The sequence below is a fragment of the Cyprinodon tularosa genome, unplaced genomic scaffold (genome assembly GCF_016077235.1).
Source record: "Cyprinodon tularosa strain WSP-4 unplaced genomic scaffold, ASM1607723v1 ctg732, whole genome shotgun sequence".
Lineage (NCBI taxonomy): Eukaryota > Metazoa > Chordata > Actinopteri > Cyprinodontiformes > Cyprinodontidae > Cyprinodon > Cyprinodon tularosa.
In genome coordinates this window covers 216,363-233,713 of record NW_024039488.1, presented here as the reverse complement: position 1 = coordinate 233,713, position 17,351 = coordinate 216,363, and the positions used below count along the sequence as shown (strand labels likewise).

Sequence of the window (17,351 nt, the reverse complement as noted above, 5' to 3'; positions counted from 1 at the left end):
AAATTGCAAGACTTACCTAGCTTCATCTGAATATTTCGACTGCTCAAAGGGCCCAAGTTTTACAGGTTGGACAAGACAACCAACAGGTTGGAGCTCACAGCTCAGCAAGCATTGAGGAATCTCAGCCAGCAGCACAAACAGAATGGGTTTAAAGAGTCACATCATCAAAACAATGCTTTGATTAAATGCTGTGGAAGAAATGGAAAGCCGAGCCATATAGCAGTAATGAGCAGTGACAGTGGTTCTTTTGAAATTATTCATTTTAATATTAATCATTTGAGATTATCCAGATGTGATAGTCATTTTTACCAGTGCCACTACTGGTACAAACAGAAGCCAACATTTACACATCAGCATGCATACCAAAATGTCTCTATTCTAATTGGCCATGGCCCTTAGATTCACTTTTGAATTCATTATTAAAAAACCTTTTGAGAATTTGAGAAACATTAAAGCAACTAAAATATTGCTTGAATGTAACATGTTTTGTGAAGCAAGAGCGAGAGCAACGCTATGAGTAAAAGGCTATTTTAATACATATTAAAGGAAAAGTTCGGTCATATTTAGAATTCAAACTTCTGAAAGTAATTTAAATATGAAATGATTCCATCCTGTTCAATAAATGATCAGTGTTTTTAATTCAGAGTAATTTTCATGTGAATGTGCTTTACTGGAGGCATCCATGTTTGTCAAAGAACACTACTGCCACCTACTGGTTAGTGACGTCACGGTGCGGTATCGGCTGTTGATCAAGTCCCAGTGCTGTATCTGGTGTTTGTCACAACGCGCTATTATCCAAGTCATTTTGAAAACATTCTTCTTCCAAATGTTGGCTACATATTACGGGTTTTTTCTCTGGCCAGAAGTTCGATGGCAAATCCTCCCTCTTCAAGTTGGCGATCCAACGACCAACCCGTCCGTGGAGGATCAGGAATCAGAAAGGTGGAATAACTCTTTTTTTTCCACTTTTCCCCGATGTATTCCAGCATCCAGCTGCCATGCACGTGGGCATTGTCAGTTTCACTATAGCTCTGGTGAATTTCAATGGTGAAGTCCTCTGGAAATCTTCAATAATTGTTGTTGATTGCAGATGTGTCTAGTAGTTCCCATTGATTTAGCTTGGAAAGCGGGGAGAATGGCGCTAGGCTTACCGCACCATGACGTCACTGCTGGAAGATGGCAGGAGGGAGGGGCTACTATATTTGGGCAAAAATGGCCGCTCCCAGACTTAATTTTTTTACTGATTAACACTAAATTCATTAAATTACTGTGAACGTATTAGTTTTAGGTATAATTAATGATCCATCGATTATTCTTGCTGACTAAACTTTTTCTTATAAAAGAGCTGCTGCTGATTCCTCAATATCTGAGTGTTAAGCTTTGTAGTAGCAGTAGTATTTGTTCCTTTTCTGATAATGTGTTGTTTTACTTTTGTGTCTGCCTCGTAACATCTTCTGCAAAAGATCAATTAGATCAAGATCATGGAGGACTTCAGGAAGAAGCGGCCTAACCACGCTCCACTGCTCATCAGCAGCTCAGCTGTAGAGGTGGTCAGCAGCACCACATTCATCACAGACACCCTCACCTGGACTGGAAACACCGCCTCACTGGTCCAAAGGGCCCAGAAGCGCTTGGACTTCCTGCCCCCCCCCATCCTCCCCACCTTCTCCAGAAGCACCATAGAGAGCGTTCTGAGCAGCTGTCTCACTGTGTGGTGTGGAGGCTGCAGCGCCTCAGACTGGAAGAAGGTGAGAACAGCAGAGAGGATCATGGGGGCTCCTCTTCCCTCCATTAAAGACATTTCATCCCAGCGCTGCGTGTCCCGAGCCCGTGACATCATCAATGACCCCCCACCCCCCCCACCATGGACTGTTCTCCCTGCTGCCCTCTGGGAAGAGGCTTCGAAGCATTCAATGCCGGTGGTCACTTTTTAATGACTTTATGATGTTACAACATTATTCTCATAATTTTATGCCTTTATTCTCGTAATATTATGACTTTATTCTCATAATATGACTTAATTCTCATAATATTACGACTTTATAATGTTACAACATTATTTTCATAGTTTTATGCCTTTATTCTCGTAATATTATGACTTTATTCTCATAATATGACTTAATTCTCATAATATTACGACTTTATAATGTTACAACATTATTCTCATAATTTTATGCCTTCATTCTCGTAATATTATGCCTTTATTCTCATAATATGACTTAATTTTCATAATATTATGACTTTATAATGTTACAACATTATTCTCATAATATTATGACTTTATTAAGGTCATTTAAAACAAATCCCATGCCTGGCTCTAATACTATTAGTCCTGAAGAATCTTATTTTGAGTCTGTATATTTTTTCCAAAGTTGTGTTTGTGGGATTCTGGTTGCTGCTGCCTCCATTCACAACTACTAGGGATGCATTCATATAATTAATAAAGTGTGTTTTTATCATCCGTTTCATCACCATCACGATAGTACCACAACATATTGTATATTTATGTATTTATTTTAATTTTTAACTTTGCTCGCATAATAAAAAGATAATAATGAGCGTAGCCAGAGGAACTGCAAAATCCTATTTGTTTCGAGGCACGTGAAGGCAGCTGTAGTCACGCGACGCGTTGTTTCTCTCCGACAGAACAAATATGGCGGATGATGGAGAGTCATTGGAGTCTTGGCTCAGTAAGTAGACAGTTCTTTAAAAACATTCTACGCTTTGTGTTCATGCTGCTTGTTGCTACGAATGTGCTTTTTGTCCACATCTATCAGAATAACCAGCTGGACTGGCGTGACATGACGGTAGCTAAATATTAGCATGCTAAATGCTCTGTGTTGTCAGGAGAAGCTAGCTAAGCTAACTAGCAAATGATGAGTGTCACAAGCTAATTTCTCGTCTGTTCTTTGTCTGGGTAGAGATAGCAGGGTTACTGGGTGGACTAGAAAGGATTGGAGATGTTGCTTTATGACTGATTTTTAATATTAATAAGACAAGGTTCTGATATTTTTACTAATTGATCAGGAAAATAATGGAAATCTGGAGTCATATCCTTTGCTGAAATGGGCTGAATCCTGTTTTCAATGGTTTCCTCTACTTAAGGGAGTAACTTTGTGATGAAAGTTGGTGGGGACACTCTAAGGGTGGAGGCTGATGGACCTACAGTAACTCCAACCAAACGCTTTCATTAGGTTTTTTCTATTTTCTTAAAAATGAGCTCAAACATATATTTACTGAATGTTTTTCTATTGTTGTATATATAAATAGGGCCCAAAAACATGACTGTATTAAAAAATAACCAATAACAGCCGATTCTGATGCCAAAATCGATATATCATGCATCCCTAGAAGTACAATTTCAATTCCATCCATCCAGAAAAACATGGATATGCTGCATTTTAAATATAGCATAGCAGATTTATTTTCTTGCAAACTGTGTGGAAAACTCGGAGAGATATTTTATTTAATGTTACATATCTCAGTAAGTCTGTTTCACCTTTAAATCTGCAGCTCTACCTGCTTCTCGCTGTTTAAAAGGATTTATGAACCTCTTTTTTTGTGAACAACTTTTTTATTATTTTAAAGAGAAACAGGTACATTAGTCCGATAAAGGTAAAAGGGGTATATTACAACCTGATCCAACAGAAAGGAACACAGAAACAAAACAACAAAAAACAGGACCTAAGAGACCATATTCCAACATCATATGTAAACAAAAATGGTGATTACAGGAATTCCTGGATCTTATCTGCCATTGTTTGCCATGCTTGAATAGTATTAGCTCCAGCACCGTGCATTCTTGCCACTGAAAGTTCCATATTTATTATGTCAATGTACGTGTTAATCCATTGGGGCTTGGTAACTGTATGTGGAGGTTTCCAGCGTAAAGCCAACATCTTTTTGGCAGCAGTGATGCCGGTTAGGAGAATACATTTTTTCCAGCATGTCAATTTTAATGAGGTGGTATCATTCAGGAGTAACACAACTGGAGAACATGGTACATCAACCTCCAGCACATTAGATAAAGTAGAGCAAACCTCACCCCAGAAAAACCTCACATCCATGCATTCCCAGTACATATGTAAATAGGATCCTATAAATCCAGATTTATGAATGTCTTTAGTAATATAATGATGCCAGAAACTAAATTTCAAGCTATGTAGAAGCTCTGCAGTCTGATTCTGTCTGTTCAATAAGAAAACATTTTAACCTGTAACTGGGAGTCATGGTCCTCTGAGAAGCCAAGCATTTTTAACTAGTAAAGAAGAACAAACTTTGTTTTCTCAAGCTTCTTGTGTTTTAATATTAACTAGACTGTTGCTATTTTTAGCTGCAACATCTCCTTATGTCTAACAAGATTTTTCACTGGCATCTCAAATTATTTTAACTAACTTTTACTTCAATATCAAAGTAGCTCCTGGTTAATATTCAGTGAGTGCTGCTGTGTGTCTCTCCTCCAACCACGTAGCCACTCTGTACGCAGTGAAATGCGAACAAATCCGATGTCTCAAAGCGACAGATCTGATGATGTTACGCCGAGAGGCGGGAAACTGGAGCAACGCGAGAGAGGGGCAAAAAAACACAGACTGAAAACGCTTCTAACACAGTTAGCTGCACCCAACTACTGTTACCTTTGGCTAAAGTAAATGAGCGGAAAGGGGGGGGGGGGAGTGGAGTCCTTCACAAAGTCACGCCTGTGCCTCTACTAGGTGATTCAATTCTCCCATTTGGAAACCTACAGAAACTCACCAAGAAGCAAACGCATCAGCTTTAAAGGATTAAGCTTTTTTTTATTTTATAAAAAATCTGAAAATATTCCAAGTTGAAGTTACACGTGTAAACAGTCTTTAATGAGTTAAGAATTAAAACAGATATTTTAATGGAGCTTTACTAGGGTATGAATACATGTGTTATCTCCCCTACTTGTCATTCAAAATGCTTTTAAGCAATATTAAAGAATAACTTTTGAAAGGTGAATGAAAAATAAAGCTATTTTGTTTCCGATCATTAGAACCAAACAAGTCAAAGAAAGATCATTAAATGATATCTGTCTGTATTTTTATAGACATTTCTAAGCTGCACATTGTTTGACCTCTTCTACTGTAAGCACCACAATCTCCCCATTGTGGGACAATAAATGGATTTTCTTTTCTATTTTATATAAAATACAGTGCTTTACAAAAATGTTTTCCTCTTTAGAGAATAGTTCTGTTTTCTAAATGTTTCCGCACAGCAGTTGAAGTTTAATCAATCATTTAAAGGTAACCTGAGTAAATAAGAAAGTCATTTTCAAATTCATGTCTGATTAATTAGAGGTAAATTGATTGAACAAGAGAAGCGTGTAACCTTTTAGATCAGTGATTCATGTGTGAAATGGAAACCGGATATTTAAGTTTAGATTGTCTCTTTCTGTTGACGAAATGGGAAAAGCATAGAAATCTTTTTCATTTTACTGTAAATGGCCGAGGCACTTTTCAAATTGAACCAGTGAAAAAAATATTATAGGATTGCTATGGTAAACAATAATGTTGGTTTGGTTCTCCTGGAGATTTTTTCAGATTTAGGATTCACATTGACAGCTTTTTGCTGTCTCTGCGGTTCTTAGCTTTCATTAAATCTGTATCCTGTGACCAAAAAACAATGAACTGTCTCTGCAGCATTAAATTGGAGGAATTTCTAAACCCGCCCACCGTGGACTCACTTATTAACTGCAGTCATGTGTTGACACAGAAACACAAAAGGATGTGGCAGATTACTAATCTTCAAACATGCTTACAGTTCAGCCAGGGTGAATCTGCTGATTGGAAATGCACCGTAGATACATCAGCGTACGTACACCTAGTAAATAGGTTTTTTTTCTTCCTATGTTCTTGTAGCGACATAGGAATGTGAAGCGCAAATTTAGTTTTTCTTTTTTTTTATTTGTTAAGCAAACCTGAAACTAAACAACAGAAAGCACTGCTTTGTTTTTGATGGATAAATTCTTTGACTGGTTAACAATAATCAGCTATGAAGCCGAGATAATATATTTAGAATATTCAGAGAGGTCACTGGAAGTTATCGGGAGATTATTGACCTTTGTGATTGTAGTGCTAGCTTAGCCCCTAGCCCGTAGCACATTGTTTCCAAGTCTGCACATGATGAATAATTGCAGGCTCCAAAATAGGGCTACAACTAACCACTATTTTGCAAATCCATTAATCTGTCAATTATTTTTTCGATTAATTGACTAATAATCAGATAGCCAAAGATTCCCTTAAAGAATATTTTTTATGAATATAAACCAGATGAAACTAAAACTTTTCCATTTGAGGAATTCTGGATAGAGCAGATGACACAGGTTCCTCTGTCAGCTAAAGGCGTGTTTTACAGTCTCTATACTCAAGTTAACGATTAATCGATTACTAAATTAGTTGATGATTGTTTCAATAATCGATGAACCACAATTGTTTCAGCCTAGGGGTAGGCGATTGATTGAATATACTCAATGTATCTCCAGGTTTCCCACGTACGATAGTTAAAATGACTCTTTCGCAGCCATAGAGTAAAAATTCGCATGGCGACATTAAGACGTCTGCATCTATTTCACTGAGAGTTTTATTTTTCCCACACACACACACACACCCACAAGTATCATAAACCCCTCCTCCAAACAGGATTATTTTCTGCATGGCACACACACTACAGCAACCGGTAAACGAAATATGGCGACAGCAGGTTTTTCAGCTGAGCTGAGCAATATACGGCAGTGGTTTGAATTTTATGCCAAGGACGCTGAACAAAAGGAGCTAATTTGTAAATCAAAAAACCATTGCTGCAAAAGGTAGCAATACTAAATTTTTTCCTCTACCTAAAAAGTAATCCGCTGCAAAATGAGGACTGTGGTAAACCCTGAATGTCAGCGTCTCCCCACTCACCAATTATAATGTTCAATAAATGGAGTTGGCCTCGTGGTTTGAAAAAGCGATCTCATATGAGAGAAACAGGAAGAGATGGAGGGAAATCAGACACTATTTATTACGTTACTCAAATGTTTTTTAGATGCTCTAATAGATGTGATGTTTAGAGGTTTTGCTGTTCTCTAAACTTTGCAAAGTTCTCAAACTTTTTGTGCTTCTTTTAAATCCCCACCACATAACGATCAGTGCTAATAGTTTGGAGACGCTCTGATAATGCTGTAACTTTTGGACAGCATTTCCACTTTTAATTCTGTAATTTTAGGTCAATTTCTTTTTTCATTATGCACAAAAGAGCCCTTTTTTAATTTTGCATTTTATTTAGTATTGCGCGTTTTTGCTTTGTTTCCTGTTTGGTTGCTGGGATCTTGTTAAAGTCATAGGGAAATCATATTTAAAGGTCAAATAATTCTGGCTTAAACATGTATACAAATGTACCCAAAAGTTCGAAAATTTATATTTTACAAAAAAATCATGTCTAAATCCTGTCGGCCAATCATATATCGACGGTCATCTGTCAATCAAATGTTTTCGGTCATAGCATCTTGATTCATATGTCGCAGCTAATATACGCAGCGGTTGAAATCAGAATCCTTTACTTTCCGATTGAGTTGCGTCCCAGTGTTCACGGGGATGGACGTCTGTGTCTTCGGCAGGCGTAGAGCTAACAGAACTGGCAGCGTTGCGAGGCAAGGGCTCAAACATGTACGGCTGGAAGCCTTCTACACCAAACCAAGCTTCTGCCGCCCTGGCGTCCTCTTCCACAACATCTTCGTCCCCGCTTTCCTCCTCTAAATAAAAAATGGATGACGGAGGAGACTCATCCACGACCTCCGACACTAAACTCTCCTCCTCTTGCATGTTTCCGCTGTCCATAGCGTTCCTTGACAGCGTCGTTTCTAAGTCACCAATTTAGTGCTACTTGGTCCCAATGGAATTTCCCATTGGGAACCTGCTAGCACTAAGTAGCTAACTGGTTAGCAAGATGCTTCCCACAAACCGGCTACAACCAAACCTGCTTTCGAACCTTCGGCCACAACAATCCCGCCCCCTTGATAATCAACCAATCACATTCACTTTATTCACTCTTGTAAAGTCGGGCACCACTCGGGAGAATTTGAAATTCAATGGTAGGAACTGCCGCTTCACTACGACTTTAAAGTTTTATTTTAAGGGACAAAAAAGGTCTTAAATTTAACTTACCTTATGTTGTAGGAACCCCCTTTCAGAGACATAGACAGGTATGGGGCATTACAGGCTAACAAAGAAGCCAAACGACCCCCATTCCAAAGGGGGGGACCCGTTCATCCGTTTCTATTTGCATGTTTTCTAAACTAAAACCAGGCTTTGTTGGGCTGCTGGATAAAACCTGGAACTAAACGCTATTTCTGACATTTTGAATTAAAAAAAGCTTCCTGGATGGAAGAGAAACGTCTTCAAACTTGGAAAGAAAGTCCAGTGGATTGTTTTGGAATGACTATGACCTGGATAAGTTGCTAACTGGTTAGCTAGATGCTTCCGACAAACCGGCCACAACCAAACTTGCTTTCGAACCTTCGGCCACAACAATCCTGCCCCCTTGATAATCGACCAATCACATTAACTTTATTCACTCGTGTAAAGTCGGGCACCACTCGGGAGAGTTCAGAAATGCAGCTGTTGGAACAGCCGCTTCCGTACGACTTTAAAGGTCTAATTCTGACACCCAAAGACATCAAGTGACAGAATTATTTGTGGAAAGCTTTAAGGTGATAAAATAAAATTTGAAACAAAAAGTAAGAGTATATCAGCACAATTTTATGCTCTATTGTTTTGAAGGTAATTTAAACATATCGCGATATATATCATGTAGCGCGATATAGCCCAAATATATCGTGATATTAGATTTTCTTCATATCGCCCAACTCTAATTCAGGACTACCTCAAAGTCACCCGGACGTAAAACATCTGGTTCTGTGTTAAATGTGAACGCCAACGGGGGGAAATGGGATTCACCTTATATGTTCTCTTTTTCAGACAAAGCCACCAATCCCTCCAACAGACAGGAAGACTGGGAGTACATCATGGGTTTCTGTGATCAAATTAATAAAGAGCTTGAAGGGTACGGTCACATTCCTTTAATAAGCTTAATCTGTAGCTATAACGTTCAGTCGCGCGCATTGAATGGAGTTATAAGCTGCCTTGTTGCTGTGAGCACGCACCCCTTTGCATGAGCTTTTAAAATGGAAATTCCTTTTGCTTTCTTACATTCTGTGATATTTTCCAGCCATCAAATATCCGTCAGGCTGCTGGCGCACAAGATTCAGTCCCCTCAGGAGTGGGAGGCATTGCAAGGATTAACGGTGGGCAGCTTTATTTCTTTAGTGTGTTTTGTTGTTTTTCTGTCCCAGCGTGAAGCTAATGGTGCTTTCTGTTCTTCTGTAGGTTCTTGAGGCGTGTATGAAAAACTGTGGCCGACGGTTTCACAATGAAGTTGGAAAATTTAAGTTTTTAAACGAGTTGATAAAAGTGGTCTCACCTAAAGTAAGTAAAATGTTTTTTTGTCTTATAATTTTTAGACCGTTAAGTGTCTTTGGTTGAACGATGAACAACCTGAAAGGTTCAGATCCTCAGTAATCATGGCGGCGTTCTGTCAGACCAGCATACCAGCTTAGTTCTTTAGTTTATCCCCGTTTATCTCTGTAGTTTATCCCTGTTTATCTCTGTAGTTTATCCCTGTTTATCTCTGTAGTTTATCCCCGTTTATCTCTTTAGTTTATCCCTGTTTATCTCTTTAGTTTATCCCCGTTTATCTCTGTAGTTTATCCCTGTTTATCTCTGTAGTTTATCCCTGTAGTTTATCCCCGTTTATCTCTGTAGTTTATCCCCGTTATCTATATAGTTTATCCCAGTTTATCTCTACAGTTTGTCCCCATTTATCTCTGTAGTTTGTCCCCGTTTATCTATATAGTTTATCCCCTTTTATCTCTTTAGTTTATCCCTGTTTATCTTTTCAGTTTATCCCCGTTTATCTCTTCAGTTTATCCCCGCTTATCTCTGTAGTTTATCCCCGCTTATCTCTGTAGTTTATCCCCGTTTATCTTTTCAGTTTATCCCCGTTTATCTCTATAGTTTATCCCCGCTTATCTCTGTAGTTTATCCCCGCTTATCTCTGTAGTTTATCCCCGCTTATCTCTGTAGTTTATCCCCGCTTATCTCTGTAGTTTATCCCCGTTTATCTTTTCAGTTTATCCCCGTTTATCTCTATAGTTTATCCCTGCTTAGTTCTGTAGTTTATCCCCGTTTATCTTTTCAGTTTATCCCCGTTTATCTCTATAGCTTATCCCCGCTTATCTCTGTAGTTTATCCGCGTTTATCTTTTCAGTTTATCCCCGTTTATCTCTATAGTTTATCCCTGCATATCTCTATAGTTTATCCCTGCTTAGTTCTGTAGTTTATCCCCGTTTATCTCTATAGTTTATCCCTGCTTATCTCTGTAGTTTATCCCCGTTTATATTTTCAGTTTATCCCCATTTATCTCTATAGTTTATCCCTGCTTAGTTCTGTAGTTTATCCCTGTTTATCTTTTTAGTTTATCCATGTTTATCTCTTCAGTTTATCCCTGTTTATCTCTACAGTTTGTCCCCATTTATCTCTGTAGTTTGTCCCCGTTTATCTCTACAGTTTGTCCCCTTTTATCTCTTACGTTTATCCTCGTTTATCTCTTTAGTTTATCCCCGTTTATCTTTTCAGTTTATCCCCGTTTATCTTTTCAGTTTATCCCCGTTTATCTTTTCAGTTTATCCCCGTTTATCTCTTCAGTTTATCCCCGTTTATCTTTTCAGTTTATCCCCGTTTATCTCTATAGTTTATCCCTGCTTATCTCTGTAGTTTATCCCCGTTTATCTTTTCAGTTTATCCCCATTTATCTCTATAGTTTATCCCCGCTTATCTCTGTAGTTTATCCCCGCTTATCTCTGTAGTTTATCCCCGCTTATCTCTGTAGTTTATCCCCGCTTATCTCTGTAGTTTATCCCCGCTTATCTCTGTAGTTTATCCCCGTTTATCTTTTCAGTTTATCCCCGCTTATCTCTGTAGTTTATCCCCGTTTATCTTTTCAGTTTATCCCCGTTTATCTCTATAGTTTATCCCTGCTTAGTTCTGTAGTTTATCCCCGTTTATCTTTTCAGTTTATCCCCGTTTATCTCTATAGTTTATCCCCGCTTATCTCTGTAGTTTATCCCCGTTTATCTCTTCAGTTTATCCCCGTTTATCTCTATAGTTTATCCCCGCTTATCTCTGTAGTTTATCCCCGTTTATCTTTTCAGTTTATCCCCGTTTATCTCTATAGTTTATCCCTGCATATCTCTATAGTTTATCACTGCTTAGTTCTGTAGTTTATCCCTGTTTATCTCTGTAGTTTATCCCCGTTTATCTTTTCAGTTTATCCCCGTTTATCTCTTCAGTTTATCCCCGTTTATCTTTTCAGTTTATCCCCGTTTATCTCTATAGTTTATCCCTGCTTATCTCTGTAGTTTATCCCCGTTTATCTTTTCAGTTTATCCCCATTTATCTCTATAGTTTATCCCTGCTTAGTTCTGTAGTTTATCCCTGTTTATCTCTTTAGTTTATCCATGTTTATCTCTTCAGTTTATCCCTGTTTATCTCTACAGTTTGTCCCCATTTATCTCTTACGTTTATCCTCGTTTATCTCTATAGTTTATCCCCGCTTATCTCTGTAGTTTATCCCCGCTTATCTCTGTAGTTTATCCCCGTTTATCTTTTCAGTTTATCCCCGTTTATCTCTATAGTTTATCCCTGCTTAGTTCTGTAGTTTATCCCCGTTTATCTTTTCAGTTTATCCCCGTTTATCTCTATAGCTTATCCCCGCTTATCTCTGTAGTTTATCCGCGTTTATCTTTTCAGTTTATCCCCGTTTATCTCTATAGTTTATCCCTGCATATCTCTATAGTTTATCCCTGCTTAGTTCTGTAGTTTATCCCCGTTTATCTCTATAGTTTATCCCTGCTTATCTCTGTAGTTTATCCCCGTTTATATTTTCAGTTTATCCCCATTTATCTCTATAGTTTATCCCTGCTTAGTTCTGTAGTTTATCCCTGTTTATCTTTTTAGTTTATCCATGTTTATCTCTTCAGTTTATCCCTGTTTATCTCTACAGTTTGTCCCCATTTATCTCTGTAGTTTGTCCCCGTTTATCTCTACAGTTTGTCCCCTTTTATCTCTTACGTTTATCCTCGTTTATCTCTTTAGTTTATCCCCGTTTATCTCTATAGTTTATCCCTGCTTAGTTCTGTAGTTTATCCCCGTTTATCTTTTCAGTTTATCCCCGTTTATCTCTATAGTTTATCCCCGCTTATCTCTGTAGTTTATCCCCGTTTATCTCTTCAGTTTATCCCCGTTTATCTCTATAGTTTATCCCCGCTTATCTCTGTAGTTTATCCCCGTTTATCTTTTCAGTTTATCCCCGTTTATCTCTATAGTTTATCCCTGCATATCTCTATAGTTTATCCCTGCTTAGTTCTGTAGTTTATCCCTGTTTATCTCTGTAGTTTATCCCCGTTTATCTTTTCAGTTTATCCCCGTTTATCTCTTCAGTTTATCCCCGTTTATCTTTTCAGTTTATCCCCGTTTATCTCTATAGTTTATCCCTGCTTATCTCTGTAGTTTATCCCCGTTTATCTTTTCAGTTTATCCCCATTTATCTCTATAGTTTATCCCTGCTTAGTTCTGTAGTTTATCCCTGTTTATCTCTTTAGTTTATCCATGTTTATCTCTTCAGTTTATCCCTGTTTATCTCTACAGTTTGTCCCCATTTATCTCTTACGTTTATCCTCGTTTATCTCTATAGTTTATCCCCGCTTATCTCTGTAGTTTATCCCCGCTTATCTCTGTAGTTTATCCCCGTTTATCTCTATAGTTTATCCCTGCTTAGTTCTGTAGTTTATCCCCGTTTATCTTTTCAGTTTATCCCCGTTTATCTCTATAGCTTATCCCCGCTTATCTCTGTAGTTTATCCGCGTTTATCTTTTCAGTTTATCCCCGTTTATCTCTATAGTTTATCCCTGCATATCTCTATAGTTTATCCCTGCTTAGTTCTGTAGTTTATCCCCGTTTATCTCTATAGTTTATCCCTGCTTATCTCTGTAGTTTATCCCCGTTTATATTTTCAGTTTATCCCCATTTATCTCTATAGTTTATCCCTGCTTAGTTCTGTAGTTTATCCCTGTTTATCTTTTTAGTTTATCCATGTTTATCTCTTCAGTTTATCCCTGTTTATCTCTACAGTTTGTCCCCATTTATCTCTGTAGTTTGTCCCCGTTTATCTCTACAGTTTGTCCCCTTTTATCTCTTACGTTTATCCTCGTTTATCTCTTTAGTTTATCCCCGTTTATCTTTTCAGTTTATCCCCGTTTATCTTTTCAGTTTATCCCCGTTTATCTTTTCAGTTTATCCCCGTTTATCTCTTCAGTTTATCCCCGTTTATCTTTTCAGTTTATCCCAGTTTATCTCTATAGTTTATCCCTGCTTATCTCTGTAGTTTATCCCCGTTTATCTTTTCAGTTTATCCCCATTTATCTCTATAGTTTATCCCCGCTTATCTCTGTAGTTTATCCCCGCTTATCTCTGTAGTTTATCCCCGCTTATCTCTGTAGTTTATCCCCGCTTATCTCTGTAGTTTATCCCCGTTTATCTTTTCAGTTTATCCCCGCTTATCTCTGTAGTTTATCCCCGCTTATCTCTGTAGTTTATCCCCGTTTATCTTTTCAGTTTATCCCCGTTTATCTCTATAGTTTATCCCTGCTTAGTTCTGTAGTTTATCCCCGTTTATCTTTTCAGTTTATCCCCGTTTATCTCTATAGTTTATCCCCGCTTATCTCTGTAGTTTATCCCCGTTTATCTCTTCAGTTTATCCCCGTTTATCTCTATAGTTTATCCCCGCTTATCTCTGTAGTTTATCCCCGTTTATCTCTATAGTTTATCCCTGCATATCTCTATAGTTTATCCCTGCTTAGTTCTGTAGTTTATCCCTGTTTATCTCTGTAGTTTATCCCCGTTTATCTTTTCAGTTTATCCCCGTTTATCTCTTCAGTTTATCCCCGTTTATCTTTTCAGTTTATCCCCGTTTATCTCTATAGTTTATCCCTGCTTATCTCTGTAGTTTATCCCCGTTTATCTTTTCAGTTTATCCCCATTTATCTCTATAGTTTATCCCTGCTTAGTTCTGTAGTTTATCCCTGTTTATCTCTTTAGTTTATCTCTTCAGTTTATCCCTGTTTATCTCTACAGTTTGTCCCCATTTATCTCTTACGTTTATCCTCGTTTATCTCTATAGTTTATCCCTGTTTATCTCTTTAGTTTATCCCCGTTTATCTTTTCAGTTTATCCCCGTTTATCTCTTCAGTTTATCCCCGTTTATCTTTTCAGTTTATCCCCGTTTATCTCTATAGTTTATCCCTGCTTATCTCTGTAGTTTATCCCCGTTTATCTTTTCAGTTTATCCCCATTTATCTCTATAGTTTATCCCTGCTTAGTTCTGTAGTTTATCCCTGTTTATCTCTTTAGTTTATCCATAATGAATTTTATTTATCATGCACTTTACATTTGATTTCAAATCTCAAAGTGCTACAAAACAAGTTTAAAAGACCATAACATTAAAAACAGAGTAAAAAGACAGTCATTAAAATCAATACATTAAAAGGCATACGTAGCCTATTAAAAAAAATCTAAAATCAACAATTGTAGGAATTTCTAAAAAGGAAAGTTTTTAGTCCTTTCTTAAAACAATCCACCGTCTGTGGGGCCCTAAGGTGGTCTGGGAGGGCATTCCACAGACGGGGAGCTGCGGCTTCGAAGGCCCTGTCGCCCATTGTTTTTAGCCGTGTCCTGGGTGGGGCCAGACGGTGCTGTTGGCCTGATATTTATATTTATATTTATCCATGTTTATCTGTTCATTAATATTTATCCATGTTTATCTGTTCAGTTTATCCCTGTTTATCTCTACAGTTTGTCCCCATTTATCTCTGTAGTTTGTCCCTGTTTATCTCTACAGTTTGTCCCCTTTTATCTCTTACGTTTATCCCCGTTTATCTCTTACGTTTATCCTCGTTTATCTCTTACGTTTATCCCTGTTAATCCCTTTATTTTATCCCCGTTTATTTCTTTAGTTTAGTTTTTGTATGAAAAATAAACTTTAAACTATCTTAACGGGCGTGTATCCCTTTAGTCATGCACAAAAAAAAAAATATATCTATTTAGTTCCTGGTGTTTTTTGAAGCGTTATGGCGATCTGACATTAAATTGTTTTTTGTTTGTTTTTTCGTACATGACTAAAGGGATACACGCCCGTCTAGGTAGTTTAAAGTTAATTTTTCTCACAGAACTAAAGGGATAAACGCAAATCTGACATATTGCTCATCGACTTATAGTCGATACGCATGCGCAGGCTGGTCTGATAGAACAGCAGGAATCCAGTCCGGAACCTTCTTGCTTCAAGGCAGCGGTGCTTCCCACTGTGAAACTGAGCAGCCTCTTTTTTTTTTCTAAATGAAATACAAATTTTAGATGACAGAAAAAAAAGTTGTGCAGCTATGAATATTATATGCAACGATGTTTGCTGTTACCTTAAATTGACTCATAACTGTTTTCAGTACCTAGGAGACAGAGTGTCTGATAAAGTGAAGACGAAGGTCATAGAAATGCTGTATACTTGGACCGTGTCTCTCCCCGATGAAGCAAAGATCTGCGAGGCATATCAGATGCTCAAATCTCAGGGTAAATTAGTTTCACTCCAATAAAAAACAGCAGAATGGTTAAAGAAATATTTCTATGCAAGTTATTTTGTGTCCTTTCCTTTTATTTTAGGTATTGTTGTCGTCGACCCAGAAGTCCCCCTGGACGCCACGCTGATCCCCTCACCGTCTCCACGACCCAAAAATCCTGTGTTTGACGATGAGAAAAGGAGCAAGGTCAGTGAAAGCATCATGTTCTGGTTCTTTCTAAGATACAGGTTCTGGTTTTCATCCAGAAGCAGTGGATTTTTTTCTCACCTCAGCAGAGGAGATCCTGATCAACAGGCCTGTCTGCCCCACATGGCAGCTGGAAGCCAGAGCTCCTCATCCTCTTGCTGTAACTGAATCCATCTGTCCTTTAGAGGAAGCTAATATTAGGGTTGCAACTAACAATTATTTTGCAAATTGGTTAATTGATTTAATCGATAATAATCGGATAGCCAAAGGTTCCTTAAATGGGTGATAGAATGATTCTATAGGGTATCTGGTCCTTCAGGTCTCTAATAGGGTGATAGAATGATTCTATAGGGTATCTGGTCCTCCAGGTCTCTAATAGGGTGATAGAATGATTCTATAGGGTATCTGGTCCTTCAGGTCTCTAATAGGGTGATAGAATGATTCTATAGGGTATCTGGTCCTTCAGGTCTCTAATAGGGTGATAGAATGATTCTATAGGGTATCTGGTCCTTCAGGTCTCTAATAGGGTGATAGAATGATTCTATAGGGTGTCTGGTCCTTCAGGTCTCTAATAGGGTGATAGAATTATTCTATAGGGTATCTGGTCCTTCAGGTCTCTAATAGGGTGGTAGAATGATTCTCTAGGGTATCTGGTCCTTCAGGTCTCTAATAGGGTGGTAGAATGATTCTCTAGGGTATCTGGTCCTTCAGGTCTCTAATAGGGTGATAGAATTATTCTACAGGGTATCTGGTCCTCCAGGTCTCTAATAGGGTGATAGAATGATTCTCTAGGGTATCTGGTCCTTCAGGTCTCTAATAGGGTGATAGAATGATTCTATAGGGTATCTGGTCCTTCAGGTCTCTAATAGGGTGATAGAATGATTCTATAGGGTATCTGGTCCTCCAGGTCTCTAATAGGGTGATAGAATGATTCTATAGGGTATCTGGTCCTCCAGGTCTCTAATAGGGTGATAGAGTGATTCTATAGGGTATCTGGTCCTTCAGGTCTCTAATAGGGTGATAGAATGATTCTATAGGGTATCTGGTCCTTCAGGTCTCTAATAGGGTGTGTAACATTGGTTGGGCTGAAAATGGCATATTAGCTGTTCTATGAGCCCTAATGCAGCCTGGTTAAAAGCCCTAGAATGAAACCACAGGTTTTCTTTCTTTTATGGTATGATCATGAATATTTAGATGAGCTGTGCTCTGATTGGTTGCTTTACAACGAGCAAAGCTGCTGAGCAAAGACGCATCATAGCAACAAGCACCTTATGATGGATTAATTGTTCAGGATCTATCTTCGTTCACAAGATTTTTATCGTCCAGATTCAACAACAGAAGGGGAACTTTCTTCTGCCATTTTGTTGTTGTACTTCTTGGAAATAATTGTAGTTTTTCTAGCCTCTGTGTTTACTTTGAAGTAATG

General features: G+C 38.2%; 1 protein-coding gene across 1 annotated transcript in view; it reads left to right on the top strand.

Annotated features, from left to right (window-relative positions):
- Positions 1–2,568: 2,568 nt before the first annotated feature.
- The window catches only part of gga3a (golgi associated, gamma adaptin ear containing, ARF binding protein 3a), a 50,584-nt gene continuing 35,801 nt past the window's right edge, over positions 2,569–17,351 (top strand). The window contains exons 1-6 of the mRNA XM_038269641.1: positions 2,569–2,690; positions 8,976–9,060; positions 9,226–9,301; positions 9,384–9,482; positions 15,608–15,731; positions 15,822–15,925. Of these exons, the coding sequence (XP_038125569.1) occupies positions 2,654–2,690; positions 8,976–9,060; positions 9,226–9,301; positions 9,384–9,482; positions 15,608–15,731; positions 15,822–15,925 (525 nt within the window). The 5' untranslated portion in view covers positions 2,569–2,653. The remainder of the gene's footprint in view (positions 2,691–8,975; positions 9,061–9,225; positions 9,302–9,383; positions 9,483–15,607; positions 15,732–15,821; positions 15,926–17,351) is intronic.